At 46.8% G+C, this 26,433-nt stretch overlaps 2 protein-coding genes across 8 annotated transcripts in view; one reads left to right on the top strand and one right to left on the bottom strand.

Moving 5' to 3' along the window:
- Positions 1-13,684: 13,684 nt before the first annotated feature.
- Positions 13,685-25,690, bottom strand: PIH1D3 (PIH1 domain containing 3). 6 transcript variants are annotated; one of them, XM_027690526.1, is made up of 7 exons: positions 25,509-25,690; positions 22,100-22,208; positions 20,351-20,416; positions 19,473-19,578; positions 17,574-17,670; positions 16,719-16,804; positions 13,685-14,455 (listed from the first exon to the last, which is right to left on the bottom strand). In XM_027690526.1, the coding sequence occupies exons 2-7, from the start codon at positions 22,191-22,193 to the stop codon at positions 14,320-14,322; spliced, it is 585 nt and encodes a 194-aa protein (XP_027546327.1). In that variant the 5' UTR covers positions 22,194-22,208; positions 25,509-25,690; the 3' UTR covers positions 13,685-14,319. The 6 variants fall into 6 exon arrangements, with proteins under 6 accessions (XP_027546327.1, XP_027546326.1, XP_027546328.1 ...); XM_027690525.1 differs by lacking the exon at positions 25,509-25,690 and adding an exon at positions 22,617-22,861 and having other exon boundaries at positions 22,100-22,206; XM_027690527.1 differs by lacking the exon at positions 25,509-25,690 and adding an exon at positions 22,617-22,861 and having other exon boundaries at positions 20,351-20,417; positions 22,104-22,206.
- RBM41 (RNA binding motif protein 41) overlaps positions 22,975-26,433 on the top strand; it is a 9,644-nt gene continuing 6,185 nt past the window's right edge. The window contains exons 1-2 of one of the 2 annotated variants that reach the window (XM_027690523.1): positions 22,975-23,097; positions 24,711-24,840. In XM_027690523.1, coding sequence (XP_027546324.1) covers position 23,097; positions 24,711-24,840 — 131 coding nt within the window. In that variant the 5' untranslated portion in view covers positions 22,975-23,096. Of the gene's footprint in view, positions 23,098-24,710; positions 24,841-25,816; positions 25,909-26,433 lie in introns of those variants that run through there. The other variant, XM_027690524.1, reaches the window with a different exon arrangement.

Here is a 26,433-nt window from a genome sequence, read left to right as displayed (position 1 = left end):
CTACAGCAATGGAGATAAGAGACAGCACCTGAACAGGGAAAGAAAGGAGAGCTCTGACTTTGTGAGCCATTTAAACACTCCAGCACAGGGGATGCTGTACACTTGTTTCATGTGCCAGAGACCACAGCACGACACAAGCAGAGAACATCCAGCTCTGACCTTTGCTTCTTTCAAGGGTTATCTGACACCCTGTCCACAGGTCAGAGGTCCACACAGGTCCTAAGGACAGAGGACTGTCCCTTTCAACTCCTCTCCAGTGCAATCAATGCCCTTTAAAGCCAGTCAGCTTTGCCACAGGGAGAGCTTCTTGAGCAGGGTGGCAGCACATCAGCTGCAGGAGGTACACACCCCCAAGCATGACAGCACCTCAGCACTCACAGAACTGAGTCCTCTAGACCTCTGCCAGCCCTTTTCTGCAGAATGTAGCAGCGCTGTCCCTGTTTCACAACTGGGGAAACTGAGGAACAGAGCAGCTCCAGGGTTAAAAAAAAAGATAAAATCTCCAAAGTGAAATCAAGGAGCCTGCAGCAGCAAAGGGATGAAATACATAAAGGCAGTTCCAGCAGGAGGGATGCTCCCAGCAGGCACCAACAGCCCACAGCTCCAGGGCAGCTGTGGCACCCAAGGGGTCTGTGTGTGCTGCTGGGGGTCTGGGGTCTGCATTACACATCCAGCAGTGCAGTGACATGCTCAGCTCCAACCCTGCCTGCCACAGCAAAGCAGAAACCTCCAAGCACCAGCATTTTCTCACCCCAGCCTGCCTCCCCTCCTTGGGATCTCCAGGGAAGGAGACACTGCCTTGGTGCTCTGGCCACACAGAGCATTGTGTTATTGCCTTGGAGAACAGGTAATGGCTTTAAACTGACAGACAGCAGGTTTAGATTAGACATAAGAAATGTTTTACAATGAGGGTGGTGAGGCCGTGGCACAGGTTGCCCAGAGAAGCTGTGGCTGCCCCATCCCTGGAAGCGTCCAAGGCCAGGATGGACGGGACTTGGAGCAACCTGGGCTAGTGGAAGGTGTCCCTGCCCATGGCAGGGGGATGGAATGAGATAATCTTTGAGGTCCCTCCCAACCCAAACCATTCTATGCAGTGGCCTCGAGCTTCCCTCCCAGCCTGTGGGGCTTTACAGCCCAGTTCCCTGTGTTCTCAGCCACACTTTTCCTCCTCTCCCCTCTCTGCATGAAAGCTGTACCCTGACATCAGCAAAACTGAGTACCTGTCCAGGACAGGAAAGTAAGATTGATTTGACTCCAAATGCTGCCAAATGCATAAAGCCAACACACCGGGAAAAATAAGGCAGGCAATTTCATCCTACTTGCTTTCAGCAACAGTGACATTAGCTGTTATTTGATACAAGAGAAGAGCCAATATTTCCAAACTGAAGGGCAATTATTTAAACCTGTGTATTTAGAGGATTTGGAAGCTGTTCAGAACAGGAACACTGGGAAACAGCCTCTGACTTGGGAGTGTGTTTATCAAGGGCCTGACACCTTTCTTGATGGCTTCACCCTAGTCCAGACTTTGCATTTAAAAAAAACCTCAGGGCAAAGTTTCCAAAAGCAACGTTGTCCTGACTCCTCTCTGCCACCTATAATCATCAGCTGGATCAGTGCTAAAAGTCAGTGCCAAAAGTTTTTGCAAACCCTGTATTTCCAGCTAGGAGCACAGGAAGTATCCTGCTCGCCTTGCTGAGCACAAGCTCCGGAGCCCCAGCCTAATAATGTAAATGTCAGTGGCTGAGCCTCCAGCTGGCCTTTGTGGGTGTCTCTGGCACAGCAATGCTGTGCCGAGATGGTGAAATATTAAATAAGGCGTTAGAGTCAAAAGAACAAAATTACACATCCGGAGACTGCTTTCCAGTACCCTCAGGGTTTGGCTTTGCCTGCCTGTGACGTAAACGGGGATGGATTTACAGCAAACCTGCCCCAGCACAGGCGCCAGCGCTGGTAGGGAATGGGAGGTGCCTCCTGCTCGGTCCTGCATCTCCCACCATCCAGCCTCGTGCCTGGTGTGCTGCTGCACTGCCCCTGGCTAACACCAGGTCCCTGGTGATGCTCAGAGCCCTCCTCACCCCCTCCTGCTTCAAATAGGAGGCTTTCAGGATTCAGAGTTCCCCACAGAGCCTGAGGCAGAGGAGGGTAATGGGTGAAGGGTCCGCAGTGCCAGGCTATTTGCTTTCCCGGTAAGTCCACTCCATTTTGCCTCAGGAATAGCCAGGAAGCCTCAGCAGGAGCTCCCAGCCAGTGCCTCGTACATCTGCTGGCACTGGAGCAACTCTGCAAGACTGAGCTTCACAGGCCTGATCTGCCAGAAATGAAATAATGAGATCCTGGAGAGCAGACAGGAAAACAGAGCAGGTACAGATCCTGAGATACTGCAGGGATGGAAAACCTATTCTTTGTTTACTTGGAAAAAGGCAAGTCTTTCAAGATAATGGTGATGGAATAATACCTCTCAAACTGGGATGAGGCTGCAGCAGAAAGGCACTTGTGTGTACACACAGGCACAGAGAGGAAGAGGATTGAGAGACCTCATAAATGTATTACTGGAGAACATGGGAATTAACACAGGAAAGAGCCTGGGAAATTCAAACCACCAGTGCCACACAATGGGCTGAATGTGTCCTGAGCAGCAAACTGAGTGCTCTGCAGCTACACAAGAGATGTGGCACCCAAGGCAGTGGGAGCAGCCCTCAGGATCACTCAGCTTCCGAGGCTTTTTATGAGCTATTTTTGCCATTCTGTGCAGTTTTTCTGCAGGATGTTCAGCCCTTACTCTCTCCTGGAGAGGCTCATCCTTTCCTCTTGGCATAAGCTCTCCATTTGTTTGAGGGGGAATTTGGAGGGCTGGATCACACAGCCACCAGGAGGGCAGGAATCCTGACCTCAGATCTTCAGCCAGCTCCTCACAACAGCAGAGCCCAAGGAGACCCAGGGGCAGGTCTCCAATCTCATCCCAGGGAAGGAGGGCAGGAGGGAGCTGTGCTGCTCTGTACCCCAGCCCTGCCCCACCAATCCCACCCTACAACCCTGTTATTCACAGGAACCCCCCTGCCATGACGTTATGGTGGGAACATGGAGCTGTTATCCATCAGGATCCTGGCAGAGTGCTGAGAGCTCCCTCCTCTACTTCCTCTCCTATGCCCCCATGGGTCCATAAAAGTTCCCATGCAGCATTTGCACTGTGGCAGAAAGAGGGGGGAGGGTGGTGGGCCAAAGAGACAAAAGGATTCCCTGGGATCACCAGTCACCAGGGATTGAGGAGGTACTGTCTCAGCAGCTTGAACCCCACAGGGCTCCACAGTGCCAGGCAGGCCATCCCAGCAAGAAAAGGTCCATCTGATACCTGACACCAAGAAACCCCCTGACACCAGAGATCTCCCACCCTCAGAGATCCTTGCCTTGCTGGCTCTTGGAAGGGTGGTACCTCAGCCTGCAAATCTCAGGTACTTCTGCTCTCAGAGCTACCAGGGCAGCGGCTTTAAGAGGAGTGAAGAATTTACAAAGTGCAGCACAGACATTAAGCTGTGGCAGTCAGAGCTCTGGGCTGCTGCAGAACAGATGCATTACAGCTTGAGCTCTGCTCACAGGAGAAGAGCCTGTGGGTGAAGAGCTTCCAGTCCACCTGTCACAGCTCTAAACTGCTGCTACAGGTCTTACATCAACCAAGAGAGCTCATATGGTTGAAGGGAGGGAAAGATTTGAGTGCCCTTCTTAATTATAGTGTATCCCATGAATCTGGGGATCCCGATGCTAAGACTGAGGAAACCCAATGGTGGGTTGGACTAGATGGTCTCCAGAGGTCCCTTCCTGTCCTAACAAATTCTGTGATTCTCTGATAGTGTCAGGATACTAGGACAGGAGATCCAGGCTTCCCTGGAAGAAGCAGCAGCTGTCCTAGACTCCAGGAGGCAGGAAAGCAGCTTCCAGGAGTCCATGCAATACAAATTTGGAATTTCAAGGGGGGTAAGGGCATACCATGTCTACCTAACCCTAACTCTTTTCATCTGGCTTCTCCTAGGAATGAATCAAGAGCAAACCCCAAGCAGTTTTCTGTCTGCCCAGCTGAATTTACTGCAAGGGCTGGTGGAGCTCCTCTCTGCAGTCCTGTCTCAGCCCCTATGTGGTCTGTGAGCAACTGTCTTGCTGACTACATATGTCACCCTAACTACAGGCTCACGTTGTGCAACTGGTCCTTCTGATGCCTGCCAAGCATCTTTTAGGACTGATTCCTTCACTTACAGAGCCCTCACAAGTATCTTTGTCACTGGCTCTCACACAAAATTACTGCTGCATAAATAGTCCCTGTTCTCTTCTTACAAGTGTTGTTGTGCATGGAAACCCACTGACAAGGGGAAAGAAGGTCCCTGCAGCCTTGACACCTGTCCTTTAACTTGAGAGCACCATTTCTGATCAGTGCCAGACCTTCCCCAGCCTAACTAGGTCTGAGTAAAACCAGTCCTTCCCTGTGGGGCCAGATGCTGCAGTGTGGTGCTAGCCCAGAGACAAAGCAAGCAACTTCAGCTGTAGTGACAAAATTCCTAATGGAATAATTAAACCCAAATAATTCAATTAACATTGCAATTGAGTAATTACATTTAGAGCATTGCTGTAATTGAGCAATATTTGTATTGTCCCAGCAATGAGGACAGGCACAGTCGCCTTTCAACAGGCAGGAGGAGACAGATGGTGCTAATAAAGGGTAGAAGATGAATGTGAGGTCACCAGATTAAGTGCTATTCCTTTTTTTTTTTTTTGGCTAGAGAAGAAAGTCAAGCCACTGTGATCCTGTTGCCTTTAAAAGCCTAAGTAACAGAAATAGAAGAGACTGCAGGACTGCAGGAGTCTGCTTTACCATTAATTGCTTTTTATTGAAAGCTCAGAGCCCACTTGGCATTGCATCAGCAAGAGGGCAGCCGTGTCCCTGCCCAGAGCCCCTTATCTTAATCGAGTTCAGACAGCAGCAGCAAACGGTGAGCTAAGATTTGGGGAGGAATGTCTGCCTCCCGAGGCAACTTGAACGAGCCTGCAGCTCGTGTCAGGCCAGAAGTCAGGAGACCAGATCTCAGCAAGATAAAACGGAGGCAGAAAAACAAACCCGCGGTTTCAGGCTGCGTCACTCGCGCCGGGCGGAGCCGCATCCCGAGACCCCGAGGGACCGACACCAGAGGGGGGCTCTGGGTCAGCGAGGGGGCAGTTAAATTAACACCCATCCCACCCCCACTCGCACTGCAGCCCAGTTCTGGGCAAGAAGGTCCAAAGTGCCTGTCCCGCTATCCACTAACTCTGCTTTCCCTAAGAAGTGACACTGCAGCGAATGAAAGAACCGGCGCCTCTGTTTGCCCGTGAGCGCAGGGGCTGGAGGTGCTGCGTGTTTGTCTTTCCTTCGAGCCTCAAGCTGATGATCAGCCTTGGGAATACAGGCATTGGGGCTTTAATGGATTAGCCTCTAACCAAACACCAGCTGCATTGTACAGCTTCCATGCCTGTATTTGGAGATAGAGGTTTTCCCTGAGGATCTAACTTCACCTTGTAGCCTAAGGTGCTGGGAATGGAAAGGTTAGCATGTGGTTAACCCCTTCTAGTCTGTAAAGTCACTTCAAGCATGATATACATCTCCTCTAGCTACTCTGAGCTGGGTTCTTGGCAGCTCTGTTAGAGTACCACAGATCTGCTTCTCTTTCTTCCCTCGAGCAATTTCAATTTTCTTTCCCACTCCCAGGGCTTTCTAAGCAATTTAAACTTGTTTGGCAGATTTATTTATTTTTTTTAAAGAAAGAGACAGATGATGGTAGTAGTGTGCTGTTTGCAGCTCCTCTCCCACTCTCAGCAACATCTGAGCTTGGTGGTTAATTACTGTGAGACCTCTACGCCTCTATCAGTGTCAGCTGGAATGATGGTTTTTACACCATGCATATCAAACAAGCATCTAGATGGAAAATAAACCTACTGATGGATGCTCCCACTGTTGGGGAAACTAGTGTGCTGATTCAGGCATCTGAATCCATGTGGATGGTAGATGCATCCTGCTCTGCAAGAGAGCCCTGATCACCAAGGTCCATATAAGATTCTCCCATGTCCACTGCGAGACAGATCCATAGAAACGAGGCTCAGTTTGCTCAGCTCATGGCTCTCATTTGAAAGATATTGTCCACACTTGCAAAGTTGTCTCAGTTTAACTTTCCCCAGGCAGGAAAACCACGGGACCCTCTCTGGGTGGGAGAGGGTTGATAACAGCCCCAGGTTCTCTTCCAGCCTGCACCTCAGGAGGGCAGCTGGCCACGGGCAGCTCCATCCCCACACTGCCACTTGGGTTTGCAGAAAGAAAACTGAGGCAGGTCTGCTCCTTCGGGCACAGAGTGTCTTGCTGCAGACCTGAGGCAGAGCAAGCCACAGGACTGAGCTCTGGCTCCTTCTCCTTGAAGGAACACAGCAATGCAAGTGTGAGAGGGGACAAACGCCCTTGTGACGGGAAAGCCACATGATGGTGACGAGTCTGGGTCTGACTCATAGCCCAAGTGATGCTGTAATGTACCACCACTGGCCTGCTCTGTCCCCCCCAGCACTGAGGCAGAGCTTTGGCATTCAAGTCCATATTTACTGTGGGACCCCATTTTCCCACCACCAGAGCAATCCCAAGTCTAGGGGGAGAGTTATCCCTGTTTACTGTAGCAGCTTATCTTCTGATAAAGATCTTGCACACAAACTCATTCCCAGCTCTCTCAGGGAATTACCACCAGGGTTTCTTCAGTTGTGCTCGGGCTCTCTGTGTGCTTTGGTTTTATCAGGTGTTTGAGCAAGAGCAGCTAGCATTAACATGCTCCAGAAAAGCCCAGACACACACACTGTGGCATCATCATGGGAGCAACCCTGGTAGCTCACTCTGCACACTCCCCTTGAAAGCAGGGACTGCACTGACAACAGGAGCAAAATCTCTGCAGTGGCACTGTTTCAAAGTGAGCTGACTGATACTTCCAATAAACTTTGGAAAAATCTCTGCAGGTGTGATGAACACTGCCCTGGGCTTGAGGGGTAGCGAGGTCTTGTTGCCTTAGGAAGGACGTGAGCAGACTCTTATCAAGAGCTGTGTGCTGTGATGAACAATTCCTAAACTCATTAAATGCAAACAACAGTTGGGCTGCTCCAGCATATTGCTTATTCGCTGGAAAAGTATATATTTGGGGGTTTCAAAGAAAGGAATCTAGCTTGGTAAATGCTGCCCAGGAACTGCCCTGATCATCCTTATGCTGCACTGCACAGCACAGCTGTCATTAACTTACAAATGAATTCCTGTTGTGTCTCATGGATTTCTTCAGATATTATTATTACAGCTTCCAAGGACAAATAATTCTCTTGATTTAAGCTGTGGTTTGAGGGGCAACAGCATTGGAAAACATGTTTTATCCAAGAAAACAAAAATATTACTTCCAAATAGAAGCAGAGGTCCAATTTAAATAAACTCACAGAGCATAAACTTGGGAATTCATGAATAAAGAGAACAGAAATGGGGTTTTCTATGACTTCAGCTATTCTCTTCATTCAGGATACATATCAAACACAGCAAACAGTTAATCAGCTTCAACCCTCTTATCCAAGCCCTGGTTCAGGGCAACCTTGGGGAATCTTTCCAGATGATGAAACCCTTTTCTGCATCCAAGAGATGCCCTACCCCTGGTCTGAAGGTAGCACCTGGCTGCAGAATAACAACAATTCTAATCCCCTCATTTATCTATTGATCCTAGACCAACGGCTTGTGGTGGTTTTTTGTTTGTTTTCGTAGGTAGGTTTGGGTTTTTTTAATAAACACGGGTCACTCTAAATAGGGAAAAGGATAGAGACAAGCAGGCATGTGCATGTAGGCCTAAAACTAGATGTGACATCCACTGTTCCAAGTCAGGGCACAGCAATCTGTCGCCCAGGCACTGCACACTAGCTCTGCTTACCCAGAAATAGGTGCAGCAAGGACAACACAGACTGAGGCTGTTGGGAGCACTTGAGAGGGTTCATGAACTTCCCACTCCTCCCACTCCCATTCCACTTTCATCCACTGTTGATGAAAGTAATTGCCACGTGCCCCCCTGGGCCGACCCCTGGAGCCAGACAGGGTTCCCAGCTCAACAGATCTACGTGACCTCAGCACTCAGGCCCTCTTGGAGACCTCATAGCTATTCCAGGCACAGTCCCCTTCCCACAGCTTCTTTTTGCACACAATTTCTAGCGCTGGTGACGCTCACTTGCCCTTAGTTCAGGACAATTGTCTGCTCTGACCTTCCCCTTCAACACAGTCACTTTAAAGAGACTTTGATAATGTCTTTCTTCTCCCAATTGTGCTTTTGCCCAACACACATCGCTCCCCCACTCTCACTGTCTCACTCCAGCCCCACACCCACCATTTAGCCTGCTGCTCTCTGCCTTACAACACAGCTTCAGTCTTATGTGCCCTCCTATTCCCTGAGCCCCAGATCCCCACATAGCTCTGCCTGCCCCCTCCAGCCTCACTGGTTGCTCTCAGCACCAAGTCTCAGAGCCTTGCCCACCTCTCCACCACAGCAGCAATGGCCCGAAACACCTTCACCCACATCAGTCCCTGGCCCCCAAGCAACCAAGCTCCCCAGATCCACCATCATCCAGCTCTGACAGAAAGTTACTGAAGGCAAATCACGATGCAAGTTGTACTTGGGGTCAGGGTGTAATTTTCAGTGTTTTCCTGTGACCTCCTGTAGCTCCTCTCAACACCTCAGGCACCCCCAAAGCTCATTACAGCTCCTACAGTTGCTGCGGACCAAGAGCCACACACCAGTGAAGTCACAGTGACACTCCAGCCTTCACACAGTGCCCATGACCCAGAACAAAGCCAGAAACATTTCTCACCTCGTCAGAGCTTCCCACATCCTTTTGTTGCCCAGTTGCCTCTTGAACTTCCCAGGCACAGCACAGATAATCCAAAAGCCAAGGTGAATCACATTTCTTCCATTGACCTTGCTGTTTCTTGTACAGCAGTCATGCAACTTCCCCTCCTCTCTTCCTCACTCCATGAATACCACAAACACGGCTCACACAGCTCCTGCTCCCCTGCTTGTCTAGTTTCTCACAGTCCTGCTCCTCACCATTTATCTCTTCGTGGGTGGAGTCCTCTGGCCCCCCAGTGACTGGGATCAGCTCAGGTGAGAACTATAGATACTCAGATACAGCTGAGTATCCCAGGTGAAGTCAATCCCTCGTTCCCCTCTATACTCTTGCCAGCTTGCCACAGCGTCACCCAAGGCTCTGCTTCAGGGATATGGCTGCGGGACTTTGGGTTAGGAGGTCCCATCACCAGGGTCCCCAACCAGAGAAACCCATAGGGGGGGTAAACTCTCATTACTTGGGCATATGTGAGGGGTGGAACCCACCCAGAGCTCACAGCATCATTAAACTCAATCATTGGTGCTTATATCTATTACAGTTCCTAATCTGCCACTGTTTGGCAAATGTCTGTCTTGCCCACATGATCTTATGAGTTAACAAAATCAGCTGTGTCCATCTTCATTCCTATCCTGTTCCTTTTTACACAGCTTTCCAACATGAAAGGAATTTTCCAGAAGTGTATGACTCTTTTTTTTTTCTCTCTGCTGAGCAGCTGCAGGAGACAGGTTGCCAATAGAATCATAGAATTGTTTCAGTAAATACACAACCCAGCTGTCCTGACAGTCTCTGCTGGGTTGTGATACCATCAAGTTAAAACGGCATGGTTTGAAAAAAAAATGTTGATCAGCACCCGAAGTGAGCTGTCAGGCTGCTGGGATCCACGAAGGAGGCTCCCAATTAAATAGAAATGGTCTCTAAGGACTGTAGGTGGACAGTATCTGCCATCATTCTGGCAACTTCCTATGATCTTCTTTTCAGAAATGAGTGTGTGAAGGCAGAGAAAAAAGATGAAAGGGAGACCTTGAGATGAGAAAGCCCAAAGTGATGAAAGATTTCAGTGGATTGAGAGAAGTACTCCAAAACCAAAGGCACTCCTGTGTTGCCTGTATCACTGTTTCCCTGGAGTGGATTTCAAAAACTTCTGTAAGTACTCATCTGAGACATGGGGACACATGTCAGGAAGCAGAGAGAAACTTTTCAGGCCTTGGGAAAGGCTGGAATTCTGAATGGTTCTGACTTTTTCTGAATCGGTTCATTTCTTCCTAACCAGAACTTACACCAGGGACCTGTGGGACTGGCTGTGTCTGAAGCAAGGACTCAAGAAGCTCCTCCACAATTCTGTCAACCCTCCTCACACAGCCCTGCCTTCTCCTGCAGCATCTGCTGCTTTCGTGTCATGGTCCTTCAATGTAACTGCCTGAACACACTCCAGGATGTCCCTGTGGTGCTCCTGCTTGTGTCTCCTCCACACCCATCCAGACTGGACACGCAGCAAGGAAGGACAAAGCTCTTCACCCAGCACTGAGCTGAGGGAGGGAGATGAATCACACACTTCACCCCCACTGGGTACATCCAGTAAGGATCAGATATGTCAGCTGAAATCGGTCAGGAGACTCCGGTGAGAAATGTCCTAATGTGGGAACAGTGGAGGGAAGGGAGATAAAGCACTTAGGAAAGGAGAGAAGGGATCAAAGTCCCTTGAAATGAGCACAGAACAAACAATCGTGAGGGAAAAGGAAGAGCAGGGATGCTGTTTAATCCACTGAATTCATCACGACCTGGAAGTGAATTCTACCCGAATGTGAAGGCAGGGAGTGAAGAGAGACACAAAGAGAGAAATCATCTCCTGTTTGTGAAAAGTATACAAAACAAATAACCCAACCCCCAGCATATTTCAGGCACCTTGCCTGGAGCCAAGACCATCAGCAGAAAACAATGACCCTCAGAGGCAGCAATTCTTGAAGGGGATCCCAGAGAACAAGGATGAATCCAAGCTGCAGGTGCTGTAGAGCAGAGGGTAAAGGTCTGTGAACACCAGCAGGTTTAAAGGCAACTGCTCCAGCATGAGGGGAAGAGATCTTTCCGTACATATAAATACAGGTCAGTTATTTTAGGTGAACTTTATCTGGAGGGAGGGATGTACCAATAAAGCAGCGTTTCACACAGTGGAAGAAATATGTATAAATTTTGGGTACAAACTTTAAACTGAGCAGCAGAAAAACTAAGTGGTCTTCCTTAGAAGGGATATATGATGATACCAACAACAGACCTGGAGGAACATGGGAATGAGAGCAGCCCAGAAGCCTGCAGGTTAAAGGGAAAAATCTAAATTTAAGTTCTTGAACTGTCTCAGGTGTTCGTGCAGAGTAACTGTTCTGGGTTTTCTCTTTCTCAAGCTCTAGAATGAGGCAAGTATCTTGGCCCCAGGGCAGTGTGTGGACAAAGGGGAACGTGAAGAGAGGTGAAACAGAGAAGGCAGGAACAAGCCAAAATGGGGATGGTGGCTCTCCAGCCACAACTGGAGGACAGAATATGTGAACAAGGAGAGATGACAACCTGCAGTTTACTGGGATACTACTGCAAACAAGCCTCTACCTCATTTCCACATCTACAGTACCCTCTCCTTAACTGCAATACATTTAATCAAGTTGTTTCTTAGAGATCCAAATAAAGCTTGATGATGCTTAATGGCTGGGGCTTAATGGCTGGGTTGTTTAACTGGGCTCATAATTTTGATTAATTAAGATGCTTGCAGGTGTTGGAGTGGCACTTAGGCAGCAGCCTTGATGTTCAGAGGCAAAGGGGGTTCTGTATCCTTTCCTAAAGGATTTCTGCCAGTGCCAGTTCAACAAAGCAAAGCTGCCCTTAAGCCCTTGCAAAAAAGTCAACCCTTGTAGCTGGCAGTAACCTTCAGATTTCTGGGATGTTTGACAACCTGCATGTCCTTTTAATCAGTTTTATCTTGGGATAAAACTGGAAAAAAAACCCCAAACAACCTAATCCCAGCCTTTTGCCTAGGGCAGCCTCTGTGTCCTTGATAGGAAGAAAGAATGTGAGAGGATCTCCAGGTGATGATGGTGCAGTCAGGTGTGGACCCGACCAGCACAGCAAACACCAGAACAGTGTTTCTACCCTCCTGAAATGTGCTTTGGAGCAGTGGAACACATGAAGCCTGGCTGCCCGTGAGTTTGCCCCATGTCCATATATCCTCACAGTGTGATTTCAGCTTCCCCCTGTCAGCAAATGTCCCCTTCCCTTTCCTGCTGTGTCACCAACTTGCCATCCTCCCTTCATGGAGTTGTGTGGAGGACCTGCAGTAACCTGGAGTGTGGGTGCACAGGGTGGGTGCCAGCAGGTACAAGAAATCACACCAGAACGTCCCCCTTAGGCAGTACAAATTTTTATTTCCCTTTTCTATTCAGCAGCTGACTTTCTTATAAAACACACTTACCTCAGATTTTTGTCTCTTGAATGCAGATAAAAATGCCCCCAGGTTAAAAAATACGTGAAGAGGAATCACGATACGGATACCAGCGTGGCATATGCTCATTTCCATAAGAAACTAAAACACTGGAGAGAGGCACAATGAGCCAAACTCACCGTTGTTTTCAGTATCAAACACTGACATTAAATTAAGCAGAGCTTGATGATGTAAGGCTCAGTAAATTACTACTGCCAACTATAAAGGCAACATAACCTTGTGGATAGAGCACCGGAATAGGGCTCAGAAGAGCATCTGCTTTGCCATGGAGATACTGAAATAATTTGGACAAATGTTATCTTCACATGTGTATAAATATCAGTCAATCTTCCACTTTTCTTGTAATGTGTATAAGGAATGCAAAAACGAAGCAGCATATTGTCTAGGGACCACAGAGATAACCTTTTTCCAAGAAACAGCTTGTTTGGCAAGCACAGGAGGGAAAAAGTGAGTCAGGAGGAATGATCTCAGCCTTTTTGTACATCTACATTGTTCCCCTCAACCACAGCTTTGGAATAGGAGACATTCAAATGTAATTTATGGAAACTTAAGCAAATACAAATTGGAGTAGCCCCTGAGTGTTATCAGCATATTTAATAGCTTGTGATGAATCATAACTGAGGCATCTGCTTTCCAGTCCATTAAGGCTAAAGCAGAAGTTGATTAGAATTATTCTGACCCAAGCAACGGGTCCACTTTTCAGGGAAGTGGTTGAAATGTCCAGACACCAGCTTTGTTTTTCCTGGTGTTACAATGCAGTCTTATTACAAAGACACTGTGAATTCTGAAAATTCCTGAAAAAACAGAAAATATACCTTTAAACTCACTATTAGTGTCTTCAATCCATCTTCTCATTACAGCCTGCCACAAATTTAGCTGCATGGGTGCTGTCTGCAACCTAGATGGTCAATTATTCTCCTCTACTTCTACACCAGAAGAATGCATGACTCTGAGCCATTTTGCTCTGAAAGTGCTTACAAGGTTTTGGTTAAGTGTACCATTAACATGCCAGGGCCTGCTTGTCCTCTCCACTTTGATCACTGAGCAAGTACCTTTGTATTCTGCAGGATTAACAATGTTAAAAGAATATATTTGCCCCGCAGCTGGTGAGGGAAACATCTTGGTTACCCATCTCTGTAGCTCTAGATTGGGCCTGAAGGCCAAAGAACAGATTTTGCAGCCTTTCAGCCCTTTGAGTAATGCTTTGTTATGCAAAGCTCCTCTTATCTCAACTTTTAGGAGGTCTCTGGGGACATAACAGAGAGAAGGCAGAGTCAGAGGTAACTGGAACTCTTCCTTGGAACATATTATTTTATTAATCAGGAAAGATCAGAAAAATAGCTGGAGGGACAGCAGGTGAATGGAAGACACTGAACCACACATTGTCAAAAATTGTTCAAAAGAGCCGAGATGTTCAACAATCCAACTGTAGTTGGTTAACTTGTTCTGCCAGGAGCCTCAGATGTGAATTTGGATCCCTGAAGAGCTTTGATGATCTTCTCACTAAGGGTGAAAGGAGATTCTGAACTGGCCCCAGCCACAGCATTGGGGACCAAGCAAGGATATTAACACTTGTAAATCTTGAAACAGTAGCTGAGCACTGGACTCACTGACCAGAGACTCACTGTGCTACCTCTCAGCCACAACCACACAAAAGGCTTTTTCTGGCTGACAGAACTGTAATCTCCCACTTTCTGATTCACAGAGCCTGTATCAGACTGAAGGAAGCAGAAAATTAACCAGAGCAGCACAAGAGCCAGACAGGCTCAGCTTTTAGTACCTGTGGGTGCCATGTCCCTCCTGACTCCTTTCTCCAGAGATATTCCCCCTGGACTGTTCAAGGGATACAATCCACTATTTCACGACAAGTTGGGTTTCAAGGAGACTTCACACCAGAAGATTGGTTTTTTCAAACTTTCTCTATCTTTTTATCCATCAGAAAAATTTATGAAATCAAACTGCCTTGATACTCTCAAGGTGACTTCCAAGATCTCCTCTTCAGAGAGAAAACGAGCTCTACCCTCCTTGCTGTTGACAGGGTAGGGCAGGTGCAGCAGCAGCTTCCTGTAAAAGAGGACACAGTGACTTTCAATGTCTCAGACCAGGTGAGCAACTGAGATGTCATTGCAAGTTACTCCTGCAATTCTCCAGTCAGTATCCCAGAGAATGTTCCAGGATATCTCCTTCTCGTGACAGGTTGTGGGGTTCCTGCAGTACCTGAGGCACAACTAGATGGTCCCTGAAACATTTCCAATGCTACTCCTTCCTTTTGGCTGTGGCTGTGACAGTGGTTTCCAATGATGGATTGCAGGCTCTCTCCACTGCTCTTGCATTTGCACAGTGCTGCATTTTAAATGCAGGGGAAGGAGGAACTGCACTGATAATGCACTGGAAAGCACAGTCCAGGGATGGGAATGGACTTACACTGATCAAATTGCTGGGATTTTAACCTACACTGAAGATTACTTCAATGATCCCCCTCTGCCTGTGGCTCAGGGACATTATACAAAAAAGAAAGGCTGGGTCTTGGGCTCAGGAACTATCCCACAGTCCAATACTATGTCAGACACAACTTTCCCTGGAATGGCTGACAAGCCTCCAGGTTTATCTCTTCCCAAGGATATCTCAGTCTGGATTCATTCAACTCTTCTCACTGATGACAGTTCAAACTTACTTGCTCATGCAGAGTCTGGACTCTTTCCCCTCTTATCCCAGGGTTATACACTAACCTATGAATGATGGGCCAGTCTTGGATCTCCACTCTATTGACAGTGCAAAGAGAATCCAGGACACTGTAGAATTAAGAGATCTGCCCAGGCAAACTCTACAAAGCCCAGCAAAATAAAATAACATGGTAGCATAGATGAGGGTTTCTTCAAGTTGGGGTTTAAGCTTTGTTGATTCTTTTTCAGACCTTTTCAGCTGTCTTGTAGGAGCCATGGCTGAAAGAGGTACAGTAAAAACACCTTTGCACCACAACTATTGAAGGAAGACATTTCCTATAATTTGGAGAAGTCCTTAAAATCAGCTTGGCTTACAAGTAGCCCAAGGACTACAGAGTTGGGAGCAGTTCCTTTGAGTCTTCCTACCCATCTGTGAGAGAACAGTGTTTTTCAGCACGTAGAACTTGAAATCTTGGTTGTTTCTTTCATACTGAGAAGGCTTGCACTTATATTGGTGGAAGCAGCACTGGTTCAGGCTGTACCCAAGCAACCATTAGCTTTACAGTGAACTTTTTGTTTGCCAGGCTTGTGACTAGAGACAGCTGGGTACTGAGAAGGTAATGGCAGATCTGAGTCACCAAAAAGATAGAATTGCAAAAGAAAAAGGATGCTGAGGTTTTCCTACATCTGCAGTATTGCATTAAGCCACCTTTTTTACTGCCCATAGGTTCTGCAAGTCATTAGTTGAACAATTATTCCTCCTGATTTTCCATTTCAGAGCTGGCACTTCCAAACTTTCTTCTGCCTCTGTTGTATCTTTGGGTTAAAACCAAGCACGGGGTAACTGACTTTGCCTGGCTTTAGCTGTGAGAAAAATGGCTTTTCTATAGTTAGTCTACTAGAGACAAAACTTATTTTGGCCTTAATCCATGGCCTGCACCTTGAATTTATTTGCAGAAAGCTATTCACATATAGATCTTCCCACATCCCATTCAATACAGCAAGTCAGTCCAGAGAGGATTAAGCTTTCTTATGACAGTACTCATTCTGAAAAAGGACTTCAAGCAAAACAGACATGGGAATTATCTGGCAATTTCAGGCAGGACAATTGTACACTGAGGGAAAGACAGAGGAAGGCTGAAAAGTCCAACAGTCAGTGGATTATCTTTGTAGGCTTGAAATAGCCCCATAAAAAGAACTCAAAGGAAATATCTTGTAAAAACTTGTAATTTTTTCATCTCTGCATCCATGCCTGGATATGTCCATAATTTGGCTTTCAGCTTCTGAAAATGTATCTGCACATTTTTTACCACCTTCAGTCATTTATTGGCACAAATTACTATTTAGAAATACTAGGCAAGATGTCCTTCAAGAACCTGGGCAGCTTTTTGCCAGATGTTTTGGGCCCTTGAGGCCTTTGTTGTTTACGTAGCCAAAATCTGTTTTGAAGCTGTTTATTACTAGGCAGCATCAGAGATTCAAAGCCAGCACACTGCACACCTATGGTTGGTTTTGTCTATATCTATTTCTCATGTGCAATTAATAAATCTGATCCCCATCTCTAACTTTGCTTTCCAGACAGCCTTCACTCGAAGGCTTGCTTAAACCTCATTTCAAACAAGGTATTAACTGTCCTGCACTTCTATCAATTGTGTTACACTTACTTTTTGGGAGTTCGAAGGTCAAGAACCTTGTCCTGGATATCTAATGTGATGTCTGAGTACTTTGTCTCTGGCAGCTTGATTTTAATCTGAAAGGACGGGCAGAGGGAAAGCTTTGATTACATATGTAGCCCTACAAGCCATAAAAGATCTCATCTTCATGAATATTTTGATGCTAGTGTCAAAGAGCAACATTTTGAGTAGGTAATTTGTATCACATAATGTATGAGGGTGATAATCATTCCTTTCAATAGCTTAGTGATGTCTATTGACATCCTATTTTCTTAAAAATCCTGAACTGCTAATGTGCTTGAGAGATATTCTATATCCAGCAAAAGCCTCAGGCTTTGTGTATTGCAGGGAAAGTTTGCTTCTACTAGAAAAATAACACAGCAGTTTCTGAAGTTCAGAAACCAAGGAGGTATTTGATTATACAATGATGGGACAGGATCTGACACCTGTAACTTTAAGGACTGTCAGTATTGTAGCATTCTGCTTGTGAAAAATGCAGGCAGATGAAAACAATCTCCTTCCCAGCCCCTCTCCCCTCCAAAATTGTATCCAAGGGGAAACTTCTGCTTAGAGCTACATTATATTTCCCTTAAGTCCATAGGTGGCACATGCATTTGCACAGATTCCCAGGAGCACACTTGGTCCTTGAGGAGATACACGAGTTCCCCAGGTTAGCAAGTGTAAATATCATCCACAAATGCTTGAAGAACTACAAGAAAATGCTACAGGAGGCCAAAGGCAGCAGCACAGTTTGGTGTTTACAGTCCGTCCCTCAAGCAGTTGGGAAGATGGAAAAAGGCAGAGAAAGAGCAAAAAGAAGGGATTGGAGATCCAGGCTCAGCTCACCACTATATCCTCACAGCAGGCGGTGGAGGGGTCTTTCCCTGTCATCCCAAAGAAGACATCCTCTGTTCCCACAGACTGTTTGAATAAAATCTCATACCTGAGAAAGAGAAGTCACTCCTCAGAACACTGGAGAAGGGGCAGGAGACTAAAGGAGGTTGTCATTTTCAGAGGACTATAAATATCCTCATCATGTTGTCTCTCCTCCTTTTCAGTCTCCCTTCAAGGCTTCAATCCATCTGCACTGGGTTTCTGTTCACAGCCATAACAGAGGTAGTCAGAAAACAGGTGAATATCCTTCACTCCACCTTCCAAGGCACTCCCCATGCTGCCTCTACTACCCTAACCAGCCTTTGTGGGATTGGGAAATGCACACTAAGTGAATATGACACTTATCAACTAGTCAAACACCACAAACTCTTGGGAAATGGATTTGAAAAGGGGGATGTCACAATTACCACCTGTGATCTGTTCTGCCCTTCAACATATTCTTGCAGCCTGAACATAACACTCTTTAGTCAGATTGCAATTGTTTTGCATTCAGCCAACATTTATTTTCTTCTCCTTCACATCTACAAAATGTACAATCACAAACTTCCTTGCTCTTGATAATTAATGAATGAGGAAATACAAACTAAATTTGTATTTATAACATATGTTACTCCTACTAAATTCAACAAAATAAGTGGGGTGGATCACTTGTCTAAGCTGTTAGAAAGAGTGTGTGGAAAGACTTTCACATCTCCAGTGGGCATCTGCATATGTAATAATTCCCAAATCAATGACAAAAGTGTCTAATAGCTCTGGATGCACCGCTGTAGCCATCTGTTTTCCTTGTAGGATATTTTCCCTACTTCATTTGATGAACTGTTATAAAGACTTATATGCTCTCTTCATCTGTGCAACATGAGTCACAATTGTTTGAGGCTAGAGAAGCGCTGGGGAGGGGAAGGGTCAGAAAAAGGCATGGGAAAAGCTTCTGTTGTGCCCCTAATACAAAGAGGTGTGAGGTCACCTCACAGGTGACCACCTCAAGAACAACTGTGTGCGAGGGTGAGTGCCAAATCATTTTGAGAAATGCTGAGTCCAAGTTCAGGTGTGTATCCTGTGTTTAGATCAGGAAACCAAACACCTCACACCATGACTCACATGCAGAGAAAAATGAGGATTTTGGCCTACAAACCAGTGTACAATGTGCAGCTTCACAAGCTACAGTCCATCTGCTCCAGCACTATACACCCCAGGATATGGCATTGGAACACAACAATTACAAATGCAAAAGCTGCTTTATGCCTTGACCCTGAGGGCTTCCTGACCGCTGCAAACTACAAATGACATGCCTGATTGTATCCATTTCAAGAACATTTTTGTTACTGTTTTTCTACGAGCAAGGGAAAAAGCTCTGGTTTTAGGTTGTCCCTTCGACAGACCATGACAGAATTTAAAAGCTCAAAACTGCCTGCATACAGCTTTCCTTCCTGCAGTACTATTTGTCTCTACAGAGCTTAAATCTTTGAAATGCAAATACAAGTTGGAGTACTCTATGAATTTATGAGTGTGAAAAAATGGATCCATCTTGGTTGCAGCAGGAAAAAAGCAAGTATTTCACATAAATGGCATATTTTCAAGCTAGTAAATAATTTTGCTGACCTACTTCCTCTCCTAATCCCACTTGATACAAGTAACTGACGCTGCACGTAAACTTATGATGGGAAAAATCAACACCATGTTTCTGTTACGAGATCAGAAGGTTTGAAGAGAAGCATTAAAACCACTCCTCACATGTTGCTTTAGATGCAACACTGATATTCTTCCTTTCTTCCTCTACAACACGAGCTCTTCAGAAGGCTGTGTCACCCCAATGCAGAGGATGCTGTTTAAATCTCATTAAATTTAACTTACTCTGGCTGTTCCCTGGGGTCCCAGGTATCATCAAACTCAGATCCTTCTGGGACCTCCTCTATATTCCAAATAGTTTTCCTGTTTTCGGATTTCGCCTGAAAAGTACCTGTATGGGATGAGAAAAAACCCCACTGTCACCTTTTTGAAATGTCTCTGTTCCTCTAGGTTTGTTGAAAGCTTAGAATATTGTTCTAGAATAATAATAAAAAAAGAATAGAAAAGGCATTTCTAAAACCTAGGAAAAAATATTTCTGGGTTTTAGAAAAATCTTTGCATTAAAAGCATTCTAGGTAATGACAGCCTCCTTTACCTCAGTATCTTATGAATGAGGATTTGCAGAGGGAGGATGTTTTCCTTTCACTCAAATCTCCTTTACACAACCTCTAGGTTCAAGAAATCCTCCTTTCAGGCACAAAACATCAAATGCTTCAAAATGGATAAAGTGTAAAAGGACAAAATACTAATCTCCCCCAAGCCCCCGACATAAGATTTTTTCAGTGAGCAGAGATTCACAAGAGGACCTCCTCCTCACAGAAGTCCATTTTTCCCCATTAATTAAAGTGCTGGAGAAAGTTTATGGGCAGAATAGTATGATTTATGCCTGTCCTGCATGGAAAAGTATTTTTTCTAGTAAGCTGGTAAATTTAAAACTTGGAGGTTTTTAGAACCCTTTCTGCTTCTTTTTGCGTATTTTACAGTTAAGCTTTCAGGAAAAGAATAATTTTACAGTGTAACTGTAAAAATGTGATGCAAAGTCCATCTCAAAGGTTGATGACCACTCTTTTACCGAAGCAAACCCTTCAGTGGTAACTTACTACAGCTGTTTAAGTCTGCTGACACAGGACTGAATGCTAAAACACACAAACACTCCTCCTTACCAGTGGTCTCTTTCTTTACTGGTCCAATACTCCCAGGAGTCATGGCACCAACAGAACTGCAGCGTGACTGCAAAAAAGGCAAATGGATCAACCAATTCTGATGGACACAAGCTCAATTATAACCACAATGTCAGTAAATATAAAATGCTATCTATATTTGAGGTCAAACAAATCCCTGCTAGAATCCACAAAACATTATCCCACAGTCTGAACCACTGAATATTTTTTTCTTCACTCTCACACAGCAGAAAGTGACCTTGACACACTGGGCTTAAGCAGGACTCCAGAAGCCCAGTAATATAGACAGATGTGCTTTTTGAGTTTTAGTTTCCATGGCATTCTGGCAAAATTTTCATGCTTTGCCTGCCATGAAAATATTACAGGAAACCAAGGGTTCTACATGAAAACCCCATCACAGCATTTGGATTTCTTTTGACAGTAGAGATCATATAGGGCAACAACATTTTCCTCTAATTATGAATCAATTTAGTGCTAATAGGCCAATGTGAGGCATTTCTCTATATACGAAGATTCCTTGGGTCGATAAAAGTGCCTCATATGCACAGAGCATTAAATTAAATCAAAATAAAGATTTCAATTTACCCAGATTGACTCAGACTTAATTGACATCCCTCGTGGCAATTTTCCATTTCTGTCTCTGAAGTGCCATTCATTTTATTAATAAGATGTAAACAAATTCTTTTAGAATCAGGATGTTTACTGCAGAGATGTACAGCAATAATGGTAGTTTTAAAAGGCAGGCGTCAAACAGCTGGAGGGTAGTTGGAGTGTGAAGGACAACATCTATACCCTACTGAAAGGAAATTTCAAGGGACATGCACCCCCTTTATCCCAAATATTACTCCCATTTCCAAGTTGTGCCCTGGGGCACAACTGCTGGGTCAGCCAGCTGTCTCTTTGTTGAGGAGTGATTTGGAAGAACAATGAGGCATTTGCCATTTTTGTCATCCATGTCATAACATGATTTATTCAAAATTCCAAGAAACTTGGCAAAGTTTTGAGCCTTCACAGAGGCCTTTCACATCGTTGGCACCTGTGGGGCTCCTGGGAATATTTCTCCCCAGCACATAGGCATGCTGCAGTAACAATGTAGTTTTTCCAAAAGCTGTGATACTCATCTTGTCCTGAAATGAATTGCTACAGAAGAATGGAGAGATATTTCTCTCATTATCCATTCAGATTATTCATCTTAGAATGATTATTCACCTTTCACTATTCTACAACCACCAAAATACCTATTGCACTTCAGTGATCAATTTTCTCTGCAGTCCTTCAATGCCTGACAAACACAATTAGCACACTCAGTTGCCTCTGGATATTTTAGTCTTTACTCAGAAGTTGAGCAGCAACTTTTTTCCCGTCATATGAAGTATTTAGCTGTAATTGCCTTCATCTCCAGCAGGCTTCAGGGAAAAGTAGGGGGAAGTCTAAAGTTTCTTAAGCTCTTTCAACTAGGTGTTCTCATTTCCTTCAGGCTGAAAAATTAAACCTCCCTCATATTTTGTGCTCACAATCTGTCCTTGCTTTCCTGGGGCATCTTCCTTATTCTCTCCCTCAAGAGCTTGTTACTCTAAAAGTATCTTCCAGCTGTTCCAGTCAGTCCAAAACCTTCTAGAGTTTTCATTCTCTTTTTACACACTCTGGGGAAGGAGAGATTTGCTTTTCCTTGGTTAACAAGGTTAGGCTATGGTACAGTATGTAAAAGAAGCAGCAATTCTTATGAAAGGCTCACCATATCATCATCCTCCTCTTCTTGAGCATCATGTAGTAATTTGGCAAGGCACTGCAGGGAAGAGCCTGAAGAAACACTGTCCATATCCATACCCACTGCTTACCTATGCAGGAAAAAACAAGTGACAGATGAAGAGAAAACCAGGTGTGTTTTGTACAGTCTGTAAAGCACATCTTCTCAGCTGTGAGTCCTGGAAGGATAACTTTAGCCAAACTGTTGTACGTGTGACGACAAAACACTTATAATGGAACACAGAATCATAGAATAGGTTGAGCTGGAAGGGACTCATGAGGATCATCGAGTTCGAGTCCTGGCCTTGCACAGGACTCCCACCATGGGCCTGGGAGCGTTGTCCAAACGCCCCTGGAGCTCTGGCAGCCTTGGGGCTGTGCCCGCTGCCCTGGGGAGCCTGTTAGTGCCCCAGCACCCTCTGGGGGAAGAACCTTTCCCTGAGATCCAACCTAAACCTGCCCTGACTCAGCTTCGTGCCGTTCCTTCGAAAGAACAACCAACCTCTTCTCTCCGTGCCCACACCACGGACTCTTTTGCTCCGCTGGCTCTGGTTGCCAGCGCAGCTCAGGCCTTACAGCAGACACCGCGCCGCACGTAACCCGGCAAAACTCCTCGCAGGATCTCTGCCCACCCCGCCAGGCTTCGCACCGACCCAGCTGCAGTCCCGGCGGAGGGCGAGCGGACCCGCAGCCCCGGGGAAAACCCGCCGTCACCAAGGCCCCGCTGCCGGGCGGCCGCGGGCCCTCAGCCCCCGTAGCGTCCCCGTCCCCATAGCAACGCCCCGCCCCGCGCCGCCCGGCGAGCCAATCGGAACGGCGGAACTGTGAGTGGCGGCGAGACTCACCAATGGCCGCCGAGAGCGGGCAGGGGCGGGGCCGCCGCCGTGTCCGCCCGGGAGGGTTCGCCTTCTCCAGAGGCACCGCGACCCCCGCGGTGACTTTATGTGGCCGTGCCTGCTGCGTTTCACGTTGATAATCAGTCAGTGGCTTATGTATTTCCAAGCCAGTAATCTGCAAATATTACACAGATCGTCTGTGTTGGGGCTGCAGGTGCTCTGCAGCTCTTCGCCGCCGATCGCTCTGCCTTCTCTATCTGTGCAGGTAAAGCTCTGGCTGCATGAAAAATCGGTCTGCTCTTCTAACAGGAGCGATTTTCGTGACTCAAGGCTGGTTTAGCAGGTGGAGGGCGGGGGAATCTGGTTTACAGGGCAATTGATTTTCCTCAAGCTGCATCCCAGCTTGCAGGGATGGGAGGATGTCCAGGGAGGGTTTAGTCTGTGCTCTGATGCAGTGCCCTGAAACTGCACAAACTGGAATGGCAAAAGTGTCAACAGCACATCCCAGGACTTTCACGGCTCTATGTGCCAGTCCCTGAATGCCTCAGGACACTTTTTGGTCCCTCTTCTTTCCCTTGGGGGGGCTGGCAGTGCTTTGTGTTGGGTTTTCCTTCTGTTTTGTGCACTGTCATCAAATATGAGTGACCGTCAACATGAAAACGTTTTTCTTTCCTCTTCTGGGGCACAAGTGTGCAGGGTTGTGTTCTGGGGGTGACTATGAGATTAATCCCTTGTTTCTCCCCCAGCTGTGCTGCAGAGGAAGGTGGAAGAGGTGACCAAGGTTTGCGAGAGCCGCCGCAAGGAGCAGGAGCGCAGTTTTCGCATCACCTTTGACTGAAGGACTCCCAAGTGTAACGGGTTAACATAAACCCTCCCCAGAAAACAGAGCTGTTTGGGAACTGAGGTCTGAAATGATGACCTGCCTTTGCTTCTTTTTCTTGCAATAAAATGTGTTGTTTGTTCCAAAGCCAGTCTTTGTGGTGTTGGAGGGGAGTTCCCTGACCCCCGTCTGAGGAACTGTGTGAAGTTTGTGCAGGAGGTGCGGGCTCTTTGTCCTTCAGCACTGTCTGCAGACTGGTGGGATACACAAATGCTGCCTGGGAGGGCTCTGGGCAGGCTGTGCCTCCCTGGCCGAGTTCTCTGGTGCTTAAATGTAACTTGAGTATGTTTAATCATGACTGAATAAGCTTTTTCTTGGGTCTTTAAGAGATGGTTGGATGAAGAGCCATCCTCAGAGGAGCTGCAGCAGTCTGAGAGACTGTAATTCCTGACCTGGCATGCTGGAGTTGGTGTTTAAATTAGGTATCTGAGAGTGGACCTTGTTTTCTGTGCTTTTGGGCAACAAACTGCTTTTGCACTAGTACCTGTAAGCAGAATTTCTGTGCAATTGAAAATTATTAGATGTGCCAGTAAAAAAATGGCACTTTTGTGGTGATTTGGTGCAGTGGAGGAGGGTCCAGGGAAGAACATGGTCACCAAGTCTGCTACGAAGGCTGTTTAGGGGACAGAGTCTAATCACTGCTTTTTGATCCAGTGTGATTATAAAGCACATTTCCAATGTGTCTTTATTAAGCTACAGTAAGATCTGCAGGCCAGTCAGTGTCACTTCTGTGCCCAGCATGATCATGGAGCAGATCTTCACGGCAGCTCTGTGAAAGCACATGGAACATAAGGAGGTGATTGGTGAAGCCAACGTGGCTTCCCTAAGAGCACATTGTGTCTGACCAATTTTGTGGCCTTTTATGATGGGGTTACAGCATTGGTGGATGAGGGAGGGGCAACTCCTGTCACCTACCTGGACTTGTGCCAGGCATTTGACACCGTCCTGGGTGACATCCTTGTCTCTGAACTGGAGAGATGTGGATGTGATGGATGGACCCCTCGGTGGATAAGGGATTGGAAAGTTGTGTTCAAGGGCTTGATGCCCCCGTGGGGAGCAGTGATGAGTGCTGTCCTCAGGGTTGGGACTGGCACTGTTTATCAGCTGTGTTGGTGACAGAGACAGTGGGATTGAGGGCACCCTCAGCCACTTTGCAGATGACACCATCTGTGTCCTGCGGTCACACACCGGAGGGAAGGGATACCATCCAGAGGGACCATGAGTGTGATTGTAATGCACATTCCAAACTATTTTTACTAATCTAGGGAGGTGAATGGTCGCATATTTAGCAGAGGTGCCCTGATGCTCAATTCTTTGCACTTCTGCAAAATACCAAAGGGGTGCAAATGTTATATTTACTTTCCTCTGCTGCACCACATCTGCCTTGTCTAACAGTGTCCCTGCAGGAGGGGCAGGCACTGCTCACCGCAGTTACCAACAGCAGCGGGGGGTTAAACGGGTGCGTGGCTTTCCCGGCAGGTCCTGACACCGAAAAGCGGCAGAAACAAACTTAGCACCAACTTGTAGGTGTTGAAGAAGAACATTCTTAATTCAGCACGCTGGAGGTTCGGAGAATAGCTCCTCTAATCGAAGGCGCCAGATGACAGGTAGATAGGGCTTTTTATTACACATACTGCTTACATGTTCATTAGATATTCTCGCTTACCTGACGCATAGTCATCAGTTTGGTTTACACAGCCGCACCCTTACTCGAAGTCCTTTTTTTTTGGTCCTTCCGGGTCTTCTTCGCTGTCTTGACCTCCGTTCTCGAGCAGGGACAGCGTCACAGAGTTCCACCGCCCAAACCCGTCACGTTTGTTCTTTATCTCGTCTGGGGTCACACAGCGCTCAGTTTGTTCGCGTTACACCCCTCACCTGACTTCTCTAGGGCTTCTCTGGGGTTACAGCGTTCCTTTATTCGGGCGTTCCGGGGTAAAGTCCCTGTTTCTCCTGGAAATAGAATTCTCCTATTCCTTCCGGGCCGCGGCTCCCGGCGCTCCGCGCGCGGCCGCGGGCGCTGCCGGGGTTTGGAGTCCCGGGATCGGCGGGATCGCGGGGATCGCCGGGGCCATGCGCAGGTGAGGGGGGGTCCCCGGGGTCCCGGACTGCACCTCCGGCGTCCCAAACTGCCCGTCCGGCCTCGGCCCCTCCGCCTTTGCGGGGCGGTCCCCGCGCCTGGAGCTGCCCCGGCTCGGGAGGGCTGAGCCCGGCTCGGGAATGCTGAACCCGGCACGGCCCCACTGTCAGAGCCGGGTCTGACCGCGGGACAAGGCGGGGGATACGGTGTCCGCCTGCCTGGGAGCAAGTGGGAAGGGAAAAGGGAGCTTGAGCTTTCCGTGGAGCGCTGCCGGACGCGGTTTTTCTTTCTTTCGCGACTCCTTTTGAAACTGGCAGTACCCGTTTTGGAGAGCGATGCAAAGCAGTTGTCCGGCAACAAAAATTATTGCATGTGATCTAAAAGAAGAAAACAAGAAACCCCCAAATAACAATAACAACAACAATAATAATAATAATAATAAACTACTACTACTATTCCTAATAATAAACCTCTGCCGAAATAATAATAATAATAATAATAATAATAATAATAATAATAATAATAA

This window comes from Neopelma chrysocephalum, unplaced genomic scaffold, assembly GCF_003984885.1.
Source record: "Neopelma chrysocephalum unplaced genomic scaffold, ASM398488v2 Primary Assembly neopelma1_81, whole genome shotgun sequence".
NCBI classification, from domain to species: Eukaryota; Metazoa; Chordata; class Aves; order Passeriformes; family Pipridae; genus Neopelma; species Neopelma chrysocephalum.
This window is presented reverse-complemented; position numbering and strand designations above follow the sequence as displayed.

Excerpts from the sequence above, each read along its gene's own strand:
- PIH1D3 (XM_027690526.1), bottom strand. The coding sequence starts at position 22,193 with ATGGATATGGACAGTGTTTCTTCAGGCTCTTCCCTGCAGTGCCTTGCC. Across the intron at positions 16,805-17,573 it reads CCTGCTGTGAGGATATAGTG|ATTAAAATCAAGCTGCCAGA; the intron begins GTGAGCTGAGCC and ends CCGTCCTTTCAG. Across the intron at positions 14,456-16,718 it reads GACCTTCGAACTCCCAAAAA|GAAGCTGCTGCTGCACCTGC; the intron begins GTAAGTGTAACA and ends CCTCTTTTACAG.